Source organism: Vicugna pacos, chromosome 12 (genome assembly GCF_048564905.1).
Source record: "Vicugna pacos chromosome 12, VicPac4, whole genome shotgun sequence".
NCBI classification, from domain to species: domain Eukaryota; kingdom Metazoa; phylum Chordata; class Mammalia; order Artiodactyla; family Camelidae; genus Vicugna; species Vicugna pacos.
The window spans coordinates 2,352,165-2,372,796 of record NC_132998.1 but is presented as its reverse complement, the minus strand read 5'-3'; the positions used below and the strand labels follow the sequence as shown (position 1 = coordinate 2,372,796).

At 31.5% G+C, this 20,632-nt stretch overlaps 2 protein-coding genes across 8 annotated transcripts in view; one reads left to right on the top strand and one right to left on the bottom strand.

Moving 5' to 3' along the window:
* USP15 (ubiquitin specific peptidase 15) overlaps nt 1-20,632 on the top strand; it is a 109,635-nt gene that overhangs the window by 37,597 nt on the left and 51,406 nt on the right. For 4 of the 7 annotated variants that reach the window (XR_012078765.1, XM_072973850.1, XM_072973849.1 and 1 more), the window contains exons 4-6: nt 263-389; nt 6,184-6,329; nt 10,303-10,388. Coding sequence is in view for 6 of the 7 variants with exons in the window: in XM_072973850.1 (XP_072829951.1) it covers nt 263-389; nt 6,184-6,329; nt 10,303-10,388 (359 nt within the window). In the remaining variant the exon portion in view is untranslated. The remainder of the gene's footprint in view (nt 1-262; nt 390-6,183; nt 6,330-10,302; nt 10,389-20,632) is intronic. The other 3 variants (XM_006218075.4, XM_006218074.4, XM_072973857.1) reach the window with 1 other exon arrangement.
* The window catches only part of TAFA2 (TAFA chemokine like family member 2), a 528,067-nt gene that overhangs the window by 496,133 nt on the left and 11,302 nt on the right, over nt 1-20,632 (bottom strand). The gene's annotated exons all lie outside the window — the stretch shown is intronic.

The window sequence follows — 20,632 nt, the reverse complement described above, 5'->3', positions numbered from 1 at the left end:
TGTCTTCATGGAGCCTTTCTAAACTATTAATATTTGTATCATGATTGTTCATATTCTGTTAAATATCAAAATTTCCAGAAATGTTCCTTGCTTTTTCAGTTATCCAGTATCTTTTATTTTATGTTGATATGTTTTAATAATTACTATTTTTTCATTGGAGATCTATAACTTTTTTCTGAAGTTTCTTTAGAGAAATGTATTGTTATTCCAAACAGTGAAATATATCAAGCTATAGCTGACACTGATTTGTTTTGTTTTTTAGGTGGTTGAACAGGGTATGTTTGTAAAGCACTGCAAAGTAGAAGTATATCTAACAGAATTGAAGCTCTGTGAAAATGGAAATATGAACAATGTTGTAACTCGAAGATTTAGCAAAGCTGACACAATAGGTAATGCAAGATTCTGTCTCTTTGTTAAACCATTGCTATTAGAAATTTAGTTACAATTCTATTTGTTATATGCTGCTAGGATGATAACCATTTTAAGACTTTATCCTTAAACATTACTGATTTCCAAGTTTGATACAATGTATCTTAGCTTAGAGTTGAGTTATTTATCCTTTCTAGATCTTCTTGACATTATTAGGTGAGTTTAATATTTGTGCCATTTTACTTATTTTAAAAAATCAAATAATTACTGTTTTAATTTAGCACTTGAAAATGTGTATCATGTTTGTAACATGAATATAAATTAAAGTAGCATTTTAAATAAAAACCTATGTAGATAAAACTTCGTCAGGTAATGTAATATATTATAATAATAATATTAATAATAATAATAATATGTACCCTTAGCATGGAAAATTACAATTGTTTATTTTTTTTCTCTCAGTTTATTCTTTGGACTCTAAATATAATTAAGTAGATACTTAAGGTAGCAGGCTTAGCATTGTTGTGACTGATTTTTTTTTTTTAATGAGTAGGTTACGGAATTATAGTATCAAATATAAGTGTGCCTAACTCATTCTATATATTTATATATTTACATATCTTTATGTATTTACTTATCTGCACATATATATTAAAATATATGTAACTTTTAAAAATTCTGTTTAAAAGCCACATCTTAAAAATCAAGAATGTACTGAATAAACAAAACAAAACTCATAGATAACAGAGAACAGAGTAATGGTTGCCAAATGGGAGGGACTTGAGATGTGGGTGAAATGGGTGGAGGGTATTAAGAGGTAAAAACTTCCAGTTATAAAATAAGTCATAAGAATGTGATGTACAGTATGGTGACTATAGTCAATAATATTGTATTGTAAATTTGAAAGTTGCTAAGAAAGTAAATCTTAAGCTCTTAAATACACTTTATTTAAAGTTAATAAAAGTACTTCTGAATTGCATAAATACCTTTCACTTTCACCACTTAGTCATTTCACTGTAGGAAAATAATTTTAACCCATAATTTTCATGAAATAATACCATTTTCAGTTCCAAATGCTTAGTTAATCCTAATGTTTTTGCCAAATATTATGTATGAATTCCTTATTTTCCCTCTTTTTAATTTAGCTAGAACATTTGTAAGTTGAAGTATAATTTCATATAAACTCATACAGTCACCTTTCTAAAATGAATGCTTAAAATATTAGAAACTTCATATATAAATGTCATTTTATTATATTGTTGTGGATAAAGTAACTTAACTTGCATTTCTAGATTTTTGGACCATCCTCAGGAAAGTAAAACATTCCTACATCCTAAAAATGAAAAGTTTTTTAATATATATAAAATTACATTAATCATAATAGTAAAATATGCACAATGGGAATCTGTAAGTCTATCAAACAAAGGTGATCTTTTAAAGTTAATTCAGAGATGAATTTTTGAAATGCTCAGCCAATTGAAATATAAATAAGAAGCTACCTCTTAAATGTTTAATGTGGTTTTCTAGTAATTTTAAAGAAAAAAAACAAATTTTACCTTTCATTATTGGAACATGTTCAGTTTTGGCATTTTCTTTGTTCCTCATTTCTACAGGAAAATATAAATTTTTGAGACAATAAGATCTTATTTTAGAACAGTAGTTCACTGAATAATATTTTTAAACTTGTTATATGAAGATTTAAGGTTTAATTTCTGAACTCAAAACAAGCATTTTGGAGTTTTCACATTAAGTACTAAGTAAGAATTTATCAAGGAGATAATTTATAAAGAATCTTTGATTTGTAAAGTTAATGATTTGCATAGATTTTAATCAGCATAGTTAAAATTTACTAATACTTTAAATGCTACATGTAACATTGGTTATATGCCTTAAAATTTTGTATGAATAAATTTTTATATAGCTAACATTTCTTATTGTATTAAAATAATTTTTTCAAACTTTGTTATCAATACTTTTGTGGTCATTAAACAGTTTTAAAGAGAATGAAAAGGAAAATATCAGAAAGAAAATATCAATGTATACGTGTATACTGGTCACATTTCCTTACAGTAGGCCCAATTTTGAAAATCTGTATTAGAGCTAAGTTAAGTAAAAAAAAGTTTTACAACGCTTAAAATTAGTCTAGTCAGGAATTTTAGAGACTTCATGGTTATAGCTATCATAGTGGTTAGCAGTTATTGAATGGTTACTATGTTTTAGGCACTCTACAGGGAATTTCTTATTTAAACCTCAGCAATACTATACTCTGATCTTAAAAAGTGCTGGAGCCTAGGCTTAGGCTAAGTTAGCTACCTCAGTTTAACCTGGTACCAAGTGATAGACCCAATATTGTAACTCCTTAACCAGGGCTCTTATACCAGTCTCATCTTTTAACTGATGCCTTGCACAATCAATGCAAGTGTTACTCAGGCTGATTTTGTTTTTCTACAGGAAGTGAGTTTTGAAAAAATAATGATTTTGATAAGAAAGGAAATATGGGATGTATATTTTTCCATATGGTTTTTAAAAAATCTTGATTAAAAATGATCAAAATAGCTGTGTACATGAAATATAGCTATATAAATTATATGAATAGAATTCAGAAATAAAAAGTACCCGTTTTCTGTTTTTACCAAATTAATAAAATGTTCCATTTTCAGCTAGTACTGCCTACATTGATTTATAATAAAAATGATAGTAGCCATAGGCAGGATCTAAATAACTCACCATGTTCAAAGCAGAGTATTTTGCTGTTTAATACTTTTCTCCCTAAATTGATATGTTTGGATATTGAACATGTTCCAATAAGATAGATAAAATTTGTTTAATTTTTTTCTTTAAGGATACCACTGAAAAAAATAATTTGTATTATAAAATTTGAAAAATGCTTTGTTTATAAAATTTATTAATATAATTGCTTAACTTTCTTATTAAATGTTCCTACTAGAATTGTTTCTCAGAATAATTTTATTTCTGTTATCTGTGTTGTTTTTTTTACCTCTGTATACTTTTTATTAACTGCCTAATATAATGTAGAAAAATATACACACGTTCTCAATACCTTGACATTCTCAGCTCCGGTGATCTTGATCTGCACCCAGCCTCAACCTCCTGTTCCCATAGATATACCCTCAGCCGTCATTGTCTATAACTGCACTTGCCAAACCTCAGTATAAGCAAACTTCTCTCTGGCTGCTCCCATTTTCTCATGAGCCTACTATATCAGACCTACTACTCCCTGTGGCTTCTGTGGTGGTCTCTAAGTACTTATACATTGATAAATTCAATGTTCAAAGTCTTCCATTTCTTAATCTGCCAACAAAAATTACCATACTTACTCACTTTTCTGTCTAGAAATATTTTCTCTTAATATGGCTGCTGGGGCACAAATTCTCACTGACCACATCTTCCCAGAATCCTTTGTAAGATCTTCATATTTCTGGTCTTAAAACATCAGTGTTGCATGCTTAGTCCTTGGATCTCCTTTCTTTTCCTTGATGATTTCCTCTAGTCCACTGGCTTTAAATACTTCCTGTATTTTGATATCTTATATCTCCTACCCAAACTCTTCCTTAATTCCAGTCTTAACCTTTCCACATCTTCACATGTGTCTAATAAGAATCTAAAGATATAACATGTCTGAAACTAAATTCTCCCCCTTCTTCCTAAAACCTACTATCCTGTCATTTTTTCCCCCATCTGAGTAATCATCACTTGCCTTCCAATTGCTCAGGCCAAAACCTGTGGTATTCTGATTCGCTTGTATTTCTCACCCTGCATGTATACTCTAGCAACATGTCTTCTAAGCAGTTCCTTCAGAATCTGTTCTTAGTCTGACCATGTAACACTGCTTCCGCTGCTTCCACCTTGGTTTACAGTACTGCAGTAGCCTAGTCTCCCATACTTGACATCCTGTAGTTTGTTCTTCACTAACAGCAAAAGTGAACATTTAAAATGTCATTTAGATCATGCGACTTCTCTGCTTAAAACTCCTCAATGGCTTCTCTTCTTGCTCAGATAAAACAGAATACTTTCATACCTCACTGAATTCTACATGATCCTACCTAAGTACCTTTATGGCCTTATTTCCACCTTGCTTATTCCATTTCAGCCGCATTGGGCGCCATGCTGTTGTAAAACATACCAGATACATTCCCATCTCAGGGCCTTTTCAGAACTCAACAAGTGAGATATTCCCATATGTGTTCGTATCTATTATATAATGTATATAAATATATATGTCTTAATAGAAAAAATGCCTGGAAGAAGAAATACGAAAATGTTAACAGTGGTTATCTCTAAGTAGACATTTTATTTGTATTTTATTTGCTTATTGCAAAAAATTGCTTTCTGCAATCAGGAAAGAAGTACTCATTTTTATAGAAAGGTTAAAATGATCTCCCTTCTTTGGCTTCTTCATCTATCCTAGATAATTTTCTGTTTCTTGATCTGAATATTGCTTCCACAGGTGATTCCACCTTGGAAAATTATCATTGTATACTGATGCATTTTTCTGTATACATTTACACTTCAATAAAAAGAAAAAAAAAACCTGCCAAAATAGAGAACAGTACTGTCAGTATATGTATATTTATTCAATGTAATTATTTCTTCAATAAAAAGAAAAAAAAAACCCTGCCAAAATAGAGAACAGTACTGTCAGTATATGTATATTTATTCAATGTAATTATTTAAATAGTCTGGCTAATTTGCTTTAAGTTTTGAAATACATAATAATATTTATCACTTATTTAATGCCTTAATCAAACTCTGACAGATTACAAGACTATTAAAGAATGTTAGCTATTAAGTAGAACATAAACAATGTTATTGGACTAAATTTATATATGTAGGATAACTATGGATTTTTATATTTTTTAATGAACATATATTATTAGGTTTATGATTCTATAAATAATGTTTTATTCAAAACTAACCAAGTATTCTAAAATTTAGGAGTATTTTATGTTTCTTTGTATTTCATAAAATATTTTAATTACAGTTTTCTCAAGTTGAAGTTAGGTAAGTTATTGACCATAATTTGATAGATATAGTATTATTTTCTAGTATCTCTTTCTAATGTTTATTTAAAGATTCATCTAAATATGGTGCTGTAACTTAATTACATCTGTACTCTCAAATACGTAGATACTCCTATGTCTTATTTTACAACAGGTTAAGATGCTACAGTTTAAAAAAAAGACTTCTGCTCAGATAATTGGTTTAGAAATAAGGAAAATATATGGTTTTACTTTGGAAACAAGAAATTTTGACCAACACAGACATCTGTGTCTTCAAGGAAGGCACTTTTCTTTGTGTCCCTATGTTCTATTTTATTTTAGTTAGCTATTAAAATTGTAAATTGTGTTCAGTGTAATATAAATTATTCTTAAATTGATTGTGCTATAACTTAAAATATTTTTCATCTGTGCCATCTCTGACTCATACTTTAATTTCTAAATCCAACTTATTATCAGAAAATATATTGCTTTTATAACATGTAAAAAGTTTAAGCTCATCCTATGTAACATAAATTATATTTTAGTGTTATATGATTGATTTTTACCTTTTGAGATCTTAATTTCCTAAAGTAATCATCTCTCAGAGTTATAATTACAGTTTTATTCTTAAAAAGTACACCTGGTCTTAAAAACTTTCTTTATTGTTTATATACTTCCTACGTATTTGTTCATCTATTCTTGCTATTTTATCAATATTTTAAATTTAGGACTTTTATGCTAGTGAGCTCTTAGCTCTATGTGGTATATTTTAAAATATTTATAATATTTATGTATCTTTCCTCCTTAAATCCAGATACAATTGAAAAGGAAATAAGAAAAATCTTCAATATTCCAGATGAAAAGGAGACCAGATTGTGGAACAAATACATGAGTAATACATTTGAACCACTGAATAAACCAGACAGCACCATTCAGGATGCTGGTTTATACCAAGGACAGGTATTTTTTAGCAATACTGTTTATTTTAAGCATACCATACATGAAGCTTTTTTGAGTCACAAACTTTATGGCTATCCTGACGATCTATAATGGGTTCTACTGTCTCTGATTTCCCCTTTCTAATTCATCTCTTCTCTATCCTGACTGGTCACTAATTATAACTTCTGCTTCTCTTTTTGAGCTTAAGAATAACCTACTTTTTAAAAAGAAATTATTTTCCACCTAAAACTAGTTAATATAATAAGGGGTCAGCCAACTTTTTGTAAAGGATCAAATAGTAAATACTTTTGGCTCAGTGGTCCATATGGTCTCTGTCACGACTACAATTTTGCCATTGTAGACAAAAGTAGTCATACATGGTATGTGAACAAACTGATATAGTTATGTTCCTACAAGCTTTATTTACAAAAGCAATCAGTGAGCTAAGTGAACTGTAGTTTGCCAACCTCTGCTGGAAGGTATCAACCCCCAATTTGGTCTTTCTTTATAATATAATCCAAAGAAATAAACGTGTTGAGAAATGGAAACATTTGGACACAATCAGCAAGTCCTACTGACTTCTACCTTCTGAATATCTCTATTCCATCCCCAGCCCTTATCTTTCAGTAATCTCTTAACAGATCCCTCTGCCTCCAGTCTTTTGCATGTCCACTCCCAGTCTTCCATATTTCTGTCAGAGAACTCTTTCTAAAATGTAAACCTTATTATTTCCTTTCCATAAACCTTTCTTGGATCTTTAACAATTGTGGAATAAAATCGAGGCACCTTAACACAGCATGCAAATCATGGTTTATCCTTTTGCGTAGTCCTCTAGCATCTTTAGATTATCCTTGCCCTGTGATTTGCACTGACAATACCACACTGAACTGCCTATAGTTCCCTGAGCCTACTATGCCGTACCGTACTTCTGCGCTTTTGTGTATGTTGTTCCATCTGCCTGTTGTACCCTTCTTCCCATCCCTGCATTCATCCAGAAAAAAAGTCCCTTTAAACATCCAAATATTTAAAATAAGCATCCCATCCTATCATGTAATCTGACCCGATCAGATTATTTATCCTTTACATTCCAACTCAAATGTCACATCATTTCTTCAGCCTTTCCTGTTCTGTTTATCTCAATATCTAGTTGAGGTATAGGATTTTTTTTTATAACTTTGGAAAAAATTGCTCTCTGAACTTCCATAATGATTTATATACATATCTATGTATCATTTATTATATGCTTTAGTTACTTACATATTAAGCTCCCCAACTAGAGTATGAAGTCCTTGTTTCAGTTGGACTTTGTGTCCTATTTATTTTTATTTTAGTATCTAACACAGAGCCTGGTGTTTCATTATATGCAAATTTTTGGTTTTTTTCTCCTGTTTTGCTTAAATTACTATTGATATGTGATGTATGTTATTAAAAATTTCAGAGGGACAGAGGGAAATTAATTTTTAGCAAATGCCTAGTCAAATATTGTACTAGGCTGTAAAACAGTGATTTTCAGACTTATATTAGCCATTATATTCTTAAGTGAAATCTTACAAAGTCTAATATGTATTACAATTAAAATGAGTTACCCAATTGAAGCTGAGGAGACATTTGGAACTCTACTGGTTAGTCAGCATTACTCTCCCTAGTCAACGAACTTTCTCTCTCCGCCTTCCAGTAGACATACAGTTCTCTCCCTGGTTACCATCCATCAGGCTTTGAGGTAGCTCCAGGAGTACAATTTAAAATTCATAGAATTACTTCTTTAAATCTTTTCTTTAATTGACTGTATAATGGCTATTATTCTACCTGTTGTATACTTTAGAAAGCGAGAGCTTAGAGAACTTAAATAATTTGATATTCTTGATAGGAATCCATTTATCAGAATGAAGAGGACAAAATAAATTATTTTAATAAGATTATTAAGTATCTTTAAGGACGTTTGATCTTTTGCAATAGGAATGGTTCAAAGAATATGCATTATATTTTCCAGATTTTGTGCTAGTCATTTTCTGACTGATGATAAATGAACTAAACAGTTCCCTGGACTAAATTTTTTTTTTTTTTTTTTTGCTGAAATTGAAAGCATCCTCTGTAAAAACTGAAACAATGCTATGTTATTGAAAAGTTTGCCTCCGAAAATGAGTTGTCTTTATTTCTGTCCCTTGTATCCATGTGTTCAATTTAATTAAATTTTGAAATCTTTCTAAAAGTATTTTCATTTTTAGTTAGTTTTAACCATGAGCAAAATTTTATTCAGAAAATGATATATTTGAATAAAGGAGTGAATTTTCACGTTTCTTGCACCATTCAGCATTAACATCTATGACTATAGAAACATAAGGAATTTTATATGCTGGTACTGCTAGAAATATATTATGGTTAAACTTTAAATAATTTGTTTGATTCTTACTTCAGCTTTAGGACCTTCCTTTACAAAGCAGACCATTAACAGTGATATTAAGTGCATAACTTTGAAACTTTCTGTGGCTGAAATCTTTTGTTTATAGCTGATTTAACTCCTATGAGAGACGAAGTTTAAATATGTATGTATATATGTGTATTTATATATTATAATTTCTGTGTAGATGCCTGTATAGTTAAAAGTTATAGTAAAGGAAAACCTTTCTTCAGGAGTTAAAAATTACTCACTGAATTCAATTTTATAAATCTATAAAAATATATAAATATATGACTATATCAGAATGATATCAGGAAAACTGAGCATCATGGATAATTGCCTATGGTAGGTAGGACAGGAATATGGTTAGAGAGGGATCAGGATGGTGGGTATGCAGTGCACTTATTCTTTATATGCTACATACATGCTTCATGTATGTTTTTTGAAAGTAGGAGATACTAATTTTTTTAAAAGATCACTTTAAGTATTTTAATTAGCATACTCTTTCAACAGTGTGATTCCATGCGTTTTTTTAAATCAGTGTTTTATTATTTGTTATATGTGTTTTGAAACAAGCTTACGTTTTACATGGTTAAGACCCAAATGCCAGCTTACAGATTGCCTGAAACAGCCCACAAAAGTATATTACTAAGAGTATGTAGAGCAGGTTGCGGAATTACAACTTTAAGAAAAAAGAGTTAATAAAACTGAATATGTAGAATATATTCAACTTTGTAATGCCTTGAAATTCAGGGTATGTTTTCCATATTATAGTTCTCTATAGAAATATAGCTATTAACTTCTTGTTGAGATTATCACATATTTCTTTTAATTTAATTATGTTGCTTAGTTTTTCTTCTTTGCACAGATTCATGCCCTAGTTAAAACTAGAAGAAAGCCTTCTTTTTTAGACTGAAAGATAAGAGAAAAGATTCTGAGCTGTTTTAAAATAAAGTGTAGCTCACCTTGACCTATACTTTTCATTTATCAGAGGTGATTTTTATCTATCCTAACCATGCTGCCGTAGGGAACTTCAGTCTGATTCTCACAAATGTGGCTCTATCACTTATATGTTAAAAGAGTCTATAATTTACTCAGTGATAATGTGACAAATTTCAAAGCCACAAGTAATGTATAATCTGTAATTTGGAATTGTCTTTGTCTCTGTTCCTCTGTGTTTGCAGAATAATAGTTAGCTAAGATCATACATCAGTGTTTCACAACGACTCTAACCATTTATTGAGTGTCTGTTTTTTGCAAGGTACTTTTACAGGCTACAAATAGAAAAGAAATAGAAAACGTACTTCCTAAATTCAAGGAACTTATAGTCTATCTACTTGGTTTAAACTTTTTTATACTTAAAGCCATGGAACCAGTAATTTTCCTCAAGTGTATTAATTTCTTTCCTCCTGACTGTCATTGCCGACTTATTACAAATAAGGTCTTTTTGTCTCCCTTGCCCTGCTTTAGTCAGAATGGAAATACCTCTTCACTTTGTCTACTGTGTCCTTTAAGTAACCGCAGATTTGTTTAGTTTCTTAGCACATACAGCTAATCTTCTAAAGCTACTTTAACTTCAGGGTTAAGGAAAAACAGTCTTTTATTGTGTCATATTTGCAGGTATTAGTGATAGAACAGAAAAATGAAGATGGAACATGGCCAAGGGGTCCTTCTACTCCTAAGTAAGTGCTCCCACTTTTTATAGCATAATGCATGACTTTGAAGCTTTGATTTCAGATAATAAAATCCAGAATGATAGAAGAACCTAATTGTATGTTGCAAATATATATATACCTTTTTCTACTTTAATATTTTTTTCTCAGTATAGAAGTTACCTAAATTTGCACTTAAATTAATATGCTGTATTTAAAAAGCCCTCCAATTCAAATCTCTTTTAGAATAAGGTACAGTATAAATATGTTATAAATGTTATGGTACATTGTCTAATAGAATTAAATCACTATTAAACATTTTGTTTAATATTTTTCAAGCTTTTTTGTGATTTTTTAAGTGTCTATTTAAAGAATACTCTCTGTCGAAATGAACCTGATGTGAAAGCAACATTTTTTTTTATTTAAATATGTTTTAGAATCTAAAGCACAGGTAGAGACAGAGGAGTAAAAGAATTGCTTTTGATGGTAAATAAAGGATGAAAGAACTGGAAATCGTTTTAACTTTTTTTAAATTTGGTAAGATCACTTACCTTGATATCTACGCTCTTAACAAAGTTTTAAATGTGTGTGGTTACAGTATTAACTGTAGGCACATTGTTGTACACCAGATCTCTAGAATTTATTTATCTTATATAACTGAAACTTTGTTCCAGTTGAATGGCAACTTCTCATTTCTCCCTTTCCCTAGCCCCTGAAGACCACTATTCTGCTCTGTTTCTATGAATTTGACTAGTTTACATAACTTCATATAAGTGAATCGTGCACTATTTGTCCTTACTTTACCAAGCATAATATCCCTCAGATTCATCTACATCATCACATATAACAGGATTTCCTTCCTTTTTAAGGCTGAATAATACTCCATCATATGTATATACCATATTTTCTTTATACTTTTATCCATCAACAGACATTTAGGCTGTTTCCATTATCTTGACTATTGTAAATTTACTGCAATGAACTTGGAAGGGCAGATCTCTCTTCAAGATAACTGGTATCATTTCCTTTGGATATATACCAAGAAATGAGGTTTCTGGATCATGTAGTTCTGTTTTTAATTTTTTGAGGAACCTTCATACTGGTTTTCAGAGTAGCTGCACCATTTTACATTTTCACCAACAGTGTATAAGGGTTACTATTTCCACATATCCTTGCTAGTTTTTTTTTATCTTTTGTTCTTTTGATAACCTAAAAGGTGTGAAATGGTATCTCTCTCATTGTGGTTTGATTTGAATTTCCCCAGCAATTACTGGTGTTGATAATCTTTTTCATATACCTTTTACCATTTGTATTCCTTCTTTAGAGAAATGTCTATTCAAACAAATCCTAGGTCCATTTTTTAATCTGGTTATATGGGGGGTTTGCTATTGAATTGTAGGAGTTTCTTGTATATTTCAGATACTACTCCCTTATCAGAAATGTGGTTTAAAGATTTAAAAATAAGACCTGAATCTATAAATCTAGAAGAAATTTTAGGGGAAAAGCTTCATGACATTGGTCTAGGCAGTGATCTCTTGAATATGACACCAAAGCACAAGCACCAAAAGCAATAATAGACAAAAGGGACTACATCAAACTAAAAAGTTTCCACACAGTAAAGAAAACAAGCAACAGAGTGAAAATGCAACATACCAAATGGGAGGGGATATTTTTTAATGGTTTTAGGATTTTCAGATCCACACTCCATTATCAGAGACCAAGGGCTCATTGAATTTCAATAATTGGACTTTTAAACCTTTGAGAGAGAAGTAATACGGTACATGTGTCACCTGTTATTTTACTACTTCTGTAGAGTCCAGGGGACTCTCATAATTAAGCACATTAATATTCAGCAGGTATTCACACTAAAGAGAATAAGTAAGGACTATAAATAGCTCAAGATAGATTGCTCTCAAGTGAACTGTGAAAAAATTTTTAAGTTTTTAGAGCTTTTGGAATTTCAGATTTTATGATAAGGGGTTGTGAATTGTTATTTTGAAATCCTTAAAATAATGATTCTCAAATTAATTATTAATAATTTAATAATTGCTAACCTAGCCAATGAAAGAGAAGAATAACCTGCCACTTAATTTTTTTCAAAACAAAAATGCACCTATAGTGAGTAATTCTCTTTCTTTTTTATCTTCTGTGAAGTGTTTTACTTAAAATTTTTCATGGGCATATGCCTAAGTATATTAGTTATATTTTACTTTTACTCCTCTTCGTTGGATATAAGGGTAGAACTTAGTATAAGAAGATACTAAAAGTACATGGTAGTATCATGTAGATTTCTTGATTGATGAAGTTTTAGAAGTTTAGATATTTTCTTTGTGAATATTCACATTTAGTCTTTAGATCAGAACTACAATTTTTTTCTAGCTTATCTTTAAATTGTTATATACTTGTTGTAGCTTTAAATAATTTCTGAAATTACTGAATTGCTTGTGGGTTAATATAAAAGTACCATGAGTTCCAAAGATTGATAGATCTTTTCTACTTAAAATTATTGATACTCATCTGAGAGATAAAACTGTGTATTTTCTTTTATTATCTTTGTTCCTGTCTAGCTCAGGACCATTTTTTTTTAAACATTTTTATTGATTCATAATCATTTTACAGTGTTGTGTCAAATTCCAGTGTTCAGTACAATTTTTCAGTCATACATGGACATTTACACACTCATTGTCACATTTTTTTCTCTGTGATTTATCATAACATTTTGTGTATATTTCCCTGTGCTATACAGTGTAATCTTGTTTATTTGTTCTACAATTTTGAAATCCCAGTCTATCCCTTCCCACCCTCTACCCCGCCCCCACCCCAGTAACCACAAGTCTGTATTCTCTGTCCATGAGTCCATTTCTGTCCTGTATTTATGCTTTGTTTTTGTTTGTTTGTTTGTTTGTTTTTTTTAGATTCCACATATGAACGATCTTATATGGTATTTTTCTTTCTCTTTCTGGCTTACTTCACTTAGAATGACATTCTCTAGGAGCATCCATGTTGCTGCAAATGGCATTATGTTGTCGGTTTTTATGGCTGAGTAGTATTCCATTGTATAAATATACCACATCTTCTTTATCCAGTCACCTGTTGATGGACATTTAGGTTGTTTCCATGTTTTGGCTATTGTAAATAGTGCTGCTATGAACATTGGGGTGCAGGTGTCATCCTGAAGTAGATTTCCTTCTGGGTACAAGCCCAGGAGTGGGATTCCTGGGTCATATGGTAAGTCTATTCCTAGTCTTTTGAGGAATCTCCACACTGTTTTCCATAGTGGCTGCACCAAACTGCATTCCCACCAGCAGTGTAGGAGGGTTCCCCTTTCTCCACAGCCTCTCCAGCATTTGTCATTTTTGGATTTTTGAATGACGGCCATTCTGGCTGGTGTGAGGTGATACCTCATTGTAGTTTTGATTTGCATTTCTCTGATAATTAGTGATATTGAACATTTTTTCATGTGTTTTTTGATCATTTGTATGTCTTCCTTGGCGAATTGCTTGTTTAGGTCTTCTGCCCATTTTTGGATTGGGTTGTTTATTTTTTTCTTATTGAGTCGTATGAGCTGCTTATATATTTTGGAGATAAAGCCTTTGTCGGTTTCACTTGCAAAAATTTTCTCCCATTCCGTAGGTTTTCTTCTTGTTTTATCTCTGGTTTCCTTTGCTCTGCAGAAGCTTGTAAGTTTCATTAGGTCCCATTTGTTTATTCTTGCTTTTATTTCTTCTAGGAGAAAATTTTTGAAATGTATGTCAGATAATGTTTTGCCTATGTTTTCCTCTAGGAGGTTTATTGTATCTTGTCTTATGTTTAAGTCTTTAATCCATTTTGAGTTGATTTTTGTATATGGTGTAAGGGTGTGTTCTAGCTTCATTGTTTTACATGCTGCTGTCCAGTTTTCCCAACACCATTTACTGAAGAGACTGTCTTTATTCCATTGTATATTCTTGCCTCCTTTGTCGAAGATGAGTTGACCAAAAGTTTGTGGGTTCATTTCCGGGCTCTCTATTCTGTTCCATTGGTCTATATGTCTGTTTTGGTACCAATACCATGCTGTCTTGATGACTGTAGCTCTATGGTATTGTCTGATGTCTGGGAGAGTTATTCCTCCAGCCTCATTCTTTCTCTTCAGTAATGCTTTAGCAATTCTAGGTCTTTGATGGTTCCATATAAATTTTATTATGATTTGTTCTAGTTCTGTGAAATATGTCCTGGGTAATTGGATAGGGATTGCATTAAATCTGTAGATTGCCTTGGGCAGTGTGACCATTTTAACAATATTGATTCTTCCAATCCAAGAGCATGGAATATCTTTCCATTTTTTAAAGTCTTCTTTAATTTCCTTCATCAATGGTTTATAGTTTTCTGTGTATAATTCTTTCACCTCCTTGGTTAGATTTATTCCCAGATATTTTATTACTTTGGGTGCTATTTTAAAGGGGATTGTTTCTTTACTTTCTTTTTCTGTTGATTTATCGTTAGTGTAAAGAAAGGCAACTGATTTTTGAACATTAATTTTGTAACCTGCTACCTTGCTGAATTCTTCGATCAGCTCTAGTGGCTTTTTTGTGGACCTTTTAGGGTTTTCTATATATAGTAACATGTCGTCAGCATATAATGACACTTTTACCTCTTCTTTTCCAATTTGGATCCCTTTTATTTCTTTCTCTTGCCTGATTGCTGTGGCTAGGACTTCCAGGACTATATTGAATAGGAGTGGTGATAGTGGGCATCCTTGTCTTGTCCCAGATTTTAGTGGGAAGCTTTTGAGTTTTTCACCGTTGAGAACTATGCTGGCTATAGGTTTGTCATATATAGCTTTTATTATGTTGAGATATGTTCCCTCTATACCCACTTTGGCGAGAGTTTTTATCATAAATGGGTGTTGAATTAGGACCATTTTTATTTAAACAGCTATAGTTACTTGCTTGGTCAGAGAATACAATTTCTTATATAATACCTTACATATTATATACATGCAATAAAATATTAGCAAATGAAGTTGTATAGTGGAGATACACAGAAGTACAGTTGAGCCCCATTCTTCACTAAATCAACCAGTTTATTAGGGAACCCAAATATTAAAACATGAAAAGTTAAGTATCCATTCACTGTAAAGTGTGAGAAATACCATATAACAGTATGTCATAAATTGCTAAATGATAGTTTATTAGAATACCCAAAAGAAGTTTTTAATTAGCTTCTAATATATGAAAAGACTATCAGAAAACTGAGAATAAAAGGCAGTTCTCCTAACTCAATAAAGCCTATAAATTCCAAAGTCTGTAGCAAACATTATATTTGAGAAATTTTGAACATAAACCAAATAAGAATCGAAATTTTAAAAACAATATAATTCACTGTTTGCATGATACAGTCATGTACATAAAACCCAAAAACAATCAGCAGACTACTAAACCTAAGAGAATTCAGTAACATTAATAAAAGATTAGTTATAAAAATTAATAGGTGTTTTCCACACCCATATAGGTCAGCGTTTTTTTTTTTGTTGTTTTTTTTTTTACAAAGAACCAGATAATATTTTTAGCTTTATGGACCATAGGGTCTCTGACTCAACTATAACTGCTGATAGAACTCGAAAGCAGCAGTGGACATTGTGTGAACAAATGGACATGGCTGTGTTCCTGTAAAACTTTATTTTAAAAAGCATGTACATTTGGCTTGTGAGCCGTACATTCCTGACCCTGCTATATAATACTAGAAGATAGCATAACAAAAATTAACCTAATTAGGAATGCATAAAACTTTCATGGAAAAAAATTCTAACTTCATTAAAGATGAAAGATTACATGATAATCTTAACCTAGTCTGCTTCTCTAAATCTGTCATGTCAGTGCCTCATATTCAAAATTCTGTCCTGAGCTTTTTTTTTCTTTAGAGGGGTGTGTGTGTGTGTGTGTGTGTGTATGAGAGAGAGAGAGAGAAACTTGACAAATTCATTCCAAAATTAGCATATACCGAGCAAGGTCCAGGGCTAAGTCAGTTTTGACAAAGAGGAAGAAGGAAGTGCTGAATTACTACATAGTAAGAACTACTACAAAGCTATAGTAATAAAAACAGTATGGTGCTAGCAAAAGAAAGGCAAATAGACTGGAATAAGCTAGTGAGCTTAGAAAAATTCATGTATGTATGAGAACTTGATAAGTGGCACTGCTAGGCAATGAGAAGCAGATTGCTTAAAGCAGATAGGTGCTTAGCTTTTATTAGGAGAACTATTTGAAGCTCACACATTATATACAAAGACAGACTCCAGGAGAAATAAAGACCCAAATAAGAAATAAAAAGCTTTAACATTAATAAGATATTTTGTAGCATATCTATGACTTAGGGCTCCCAGAACATAACATGAAAAATCAGTGGATTTGATTACATCAAAATTAAGTATTTTTGTTAAAAGAACCATATACAAAGTTAAAAGTCAGGTGTCAGTTTTAGAAAATCTTAAACCTACAAGGAAATGATACAGTGTGTAAAGAACTGGTATGAATTAACAGAAACAAAGCAAGCAAACTTTTAAAAAAATAAAAAATATAAATAGTTTTAAAAAGGGGAAGCCTAAATGCTGACAGGTAGCTGAGAGGATACACAAACGACTAATCAGAAAAATTAAAGTGTGAGCTGCAACTTAATAGCCATCAGAAATGACAAAAACTTAAAAGGATGCTAGTATAAAGTGTACGGAGGATTGTGGGAGAAGTCTTATGTACTCATGATGGGAGTACAGACTAGTGCCACCATCCTATAAATCAGGAATGTTTAATCCCTCTGACCCAGCGCTCAGTGGAATTTTTACGCAGGTCGCTGAATATACAGTCTTTGTAGCTGCGTTGTTTGTGGTAGTGGGGATGTGAAGGCAACCTAGCTAAATGTCTGTCCCTGGTGGAGTGAATAAGAAAAATGATGGTGATATACTGTGGAATACCAGCACAGCAGGTAGAAGTAACAGTGGTGAGATCTTTAAAACTGGATTTTTTTTTTTTTTTTAGTTTTTTTTGAGGGGAGAGGAGGTGGAGGGAGGCAATTAGGTTTAGTTACTTCTTTTTAGAGGAGTACTGGGGCTTGAACGCAGGACTTTATACATACTAAGCACACACTCTACCACTTGAGCTATACCCTTTCCCCAAAACTGGATAAACTTTAAAACATACAGTTGAGAGAAAAAGTGAAAAAAAAAAGAGATTTAACTCAGAACCGTTTAGGTGAACTGAGAACAGAACATACTACATAAAAACATAATATCTAAGATCACTGAGAAAGCACCTGTAGTGGAGGAAAATAGAAGTACAGCCAAAAAAAAGTATGAGGAATTACCATTTGCTTTTATTTATATGTATATAATTGAAGTAAGAATGTAGATTCTTTTTTCTGGATGAATGCAGCTTTTTTAAAAAGCAAAATTCTGTATATTCATTGAAATCACATTATAAGCACATGTAGACTAGATAAATTCGACTCCAGCAGAGGGCATGCAATTTAAAGTTCCTCAAGAAAGAAATTTCAAGATATTAAGATACAGAATAGCCTGTTTTATGTGCTTACAATTGTCATCATATCTGTCAGGAAACAACCCCTGGTCCTCAACATAGAATGAAGATGCTAGTTCTAATGAACATCTCTGACCTGGGATCTGTCCAGTGCTCATACTGCTTAGCACGTAATCAGTTCCTACCTAGAGCATTAAAAGCTAAGAAAAAATCATTAAAAGCTATAATAGGTGATAGAAGGAAGAATCACATGAGTTTGTTAATAGCGTTGTTTTCTAGAGCTCATCCCCAGAATTTCTGATGTGAGATCTGGGTAGGGCTTATGAGTTTGCACTTCTAGTAAGCTTACAACACTATTGTAGTAAGATTCTAATGCTGTTGGTCTAGGTATCACACTTGAGAAATTCTATAGGTAATGTTTCTTAATATGTATTGTGTGAACCACCATAGGCGGTAGCTTCCAGAGCCCTCCCCCAAGACCAGCAGAATATAAATCTTTATGAGGGGGGCTGCTTATGAACAAGAAAATGTAAGAACACCACTACAGTGGGCATATGTTCTCTAAGAGAAAGCATGGTAGTATCTGTGTGACTTTTCCATACCACTGAAAACAAGTTAACAGTAAAATACAATTTTGTTTAAAACAGGTAGTCCTATAGTTATAAAAATGTATACACTCCAAGACAACACAAAATCTGTATTAGAAATCTAAAAACCTGGCAGGGGAGGGTTTAGTTCAGAAGTAGAGTGCTTGCCTGGATTCAGTCCCTAAGTACCTCTAGTAAAAAAAAAAAGTAATTACCCTCTACCCCTCAACAAATTTACAGTATATGTCAGTTATGCCTTATAAAACTGGAAGGGAGTAAAACAGAATTATTTTTTAAAAAATTAAGAACCTACCTAAAAAATATTCAGAAGTTTTCTATCTGGATTTTTCTGCTAAATATCAATATATAATTTGAATTTTTCATCTTTATATTCATACTATAGTTTTAAATACTCAGGTGCTTAATTTTTTCTGAACTTGCATTTGTAATCTAGTTTTTAAGTATCTAATTTCTTAAAGTCTCTCAAAAACACGATATTTTCTAATGATACCTTAGCAAAGCTTAAACAACTTTTTTTCTATTTTGTTAAATTGACTATTTTTTTCCAAAAGTGTTGGCATCAGATGGATAGTCTAATTATTCAATTGGGTATATGTAGCTACTTACACCTTATATTTCCAAAGGTTATTTTAAAGTAGAATAATTTTAGAAGCCTGGAGGTTCCTAAGGAGAAACCGATAGATTATCCCTTTCTTCAGAAAATGTGTTTAACGTTAACACCTTATTCCTCAGTTAGAAGCAGTGCAACTTTATTTATTTATATTAATTGACTAAGTTGTACTATTAATTTTTTTCTGTGTGGTTTCATTTAGGTATAATTATTTCAAAGGATGCCTTTGAGATTACTAACATTATAGAAATAAAAAGATCCAAATTTTGCTATTTTCCTGAAGTAAGCAAAAATTCTTGTGAGGGTAGCATGAGAAGTTATTGAATTCAGACATTTTTATTAATTACTCAAAAATATTGATACGTTACATAAGATTAAGAATCTGGTGAAAAAAATTAAGGGTCATTGATGACTGTGAAGCAGCAGTTTTTGTAGGCTAGAAATCATTCAGTGAAGAATCCAGAATCAACCAGATAAGGCACGAGAGTTTAAAAAAGTCAAATGGAAAACCAAGCTAGTCGTTCTTAACTCACACATCCCTCTGCCATCTGTGTTGTTCTGATTAATGGAATTCAAAATTGGTAACTGAAACACTAAGTATAAACTTAATCTAGTGCAGTATTAGTATTTTTACAACACTCTGTCCCTGAGTGCTCTGCTTAGAGAGACAATACACTTTATAAATAAAACCATGGCATACTACTCTTTTAGTTAGGAAAATAATAAACATCTAGATGACTCTGCAATATTCTGGGGTTTTTGGGTTTTTTTACACCATCCATTTTGATATTGTACCTGTTTAAATACAGGTAGAAAAAATTAGCATATACTTCTTTAGAATTTTTTAAAGTTACTAAACCCAATTTGCATATATAGTAATTACAAGGTTAACTATATAAATTGATTCAGAAAGAGTGGATAGACCTATTAGATTGAAAGTTATTAAAATGCTAAAATGTATATATATATATATAAAATAATAAAATTATTAAAATGAAATTAATAAAGTACTGTCAGAAAAAGTATTGTTTTCATTTTAACAATAAACTGTACAGAGACCTTTTAAGTATTTATAAGCATGATAGTCTCTGCTCATTTGAAACATTAGTAAATTTGATTGTGACAGTTTTATTTTGGTACCAGAGAGCTATGGTTATTATAGCTAACAGAAAGTGCATTCTTTTTTTTTTTTTTAATATGTTGTCCTTTATTTTTTAGGGGTGAGGTAATTAGGTTTACTTATTTATTAATTTTTTTAAGGAGGTACTGGGGACTGAACCCAGGACCTTGTGTATGCTAAGCATGTGCTCTACCATTTGAGCTATACCCTGTCCCCAGAAAGTGCATTCTTGAAGTTTTTGTGAAAGTATACAAATTTGTTACCAATTTTAACCTTGTTCAGATACTAGAAGTGGGTGATTGAGTGACTTTGATTTGTAGGAGTTGAGAGGATGGCTCAAGAGCCAGCTTTTCATTCCTTGTCCTTCATTCATATTCATATATTTTTAATTAATAACATGTCTTCAATTTGAAATGTAACCTTTGACCATA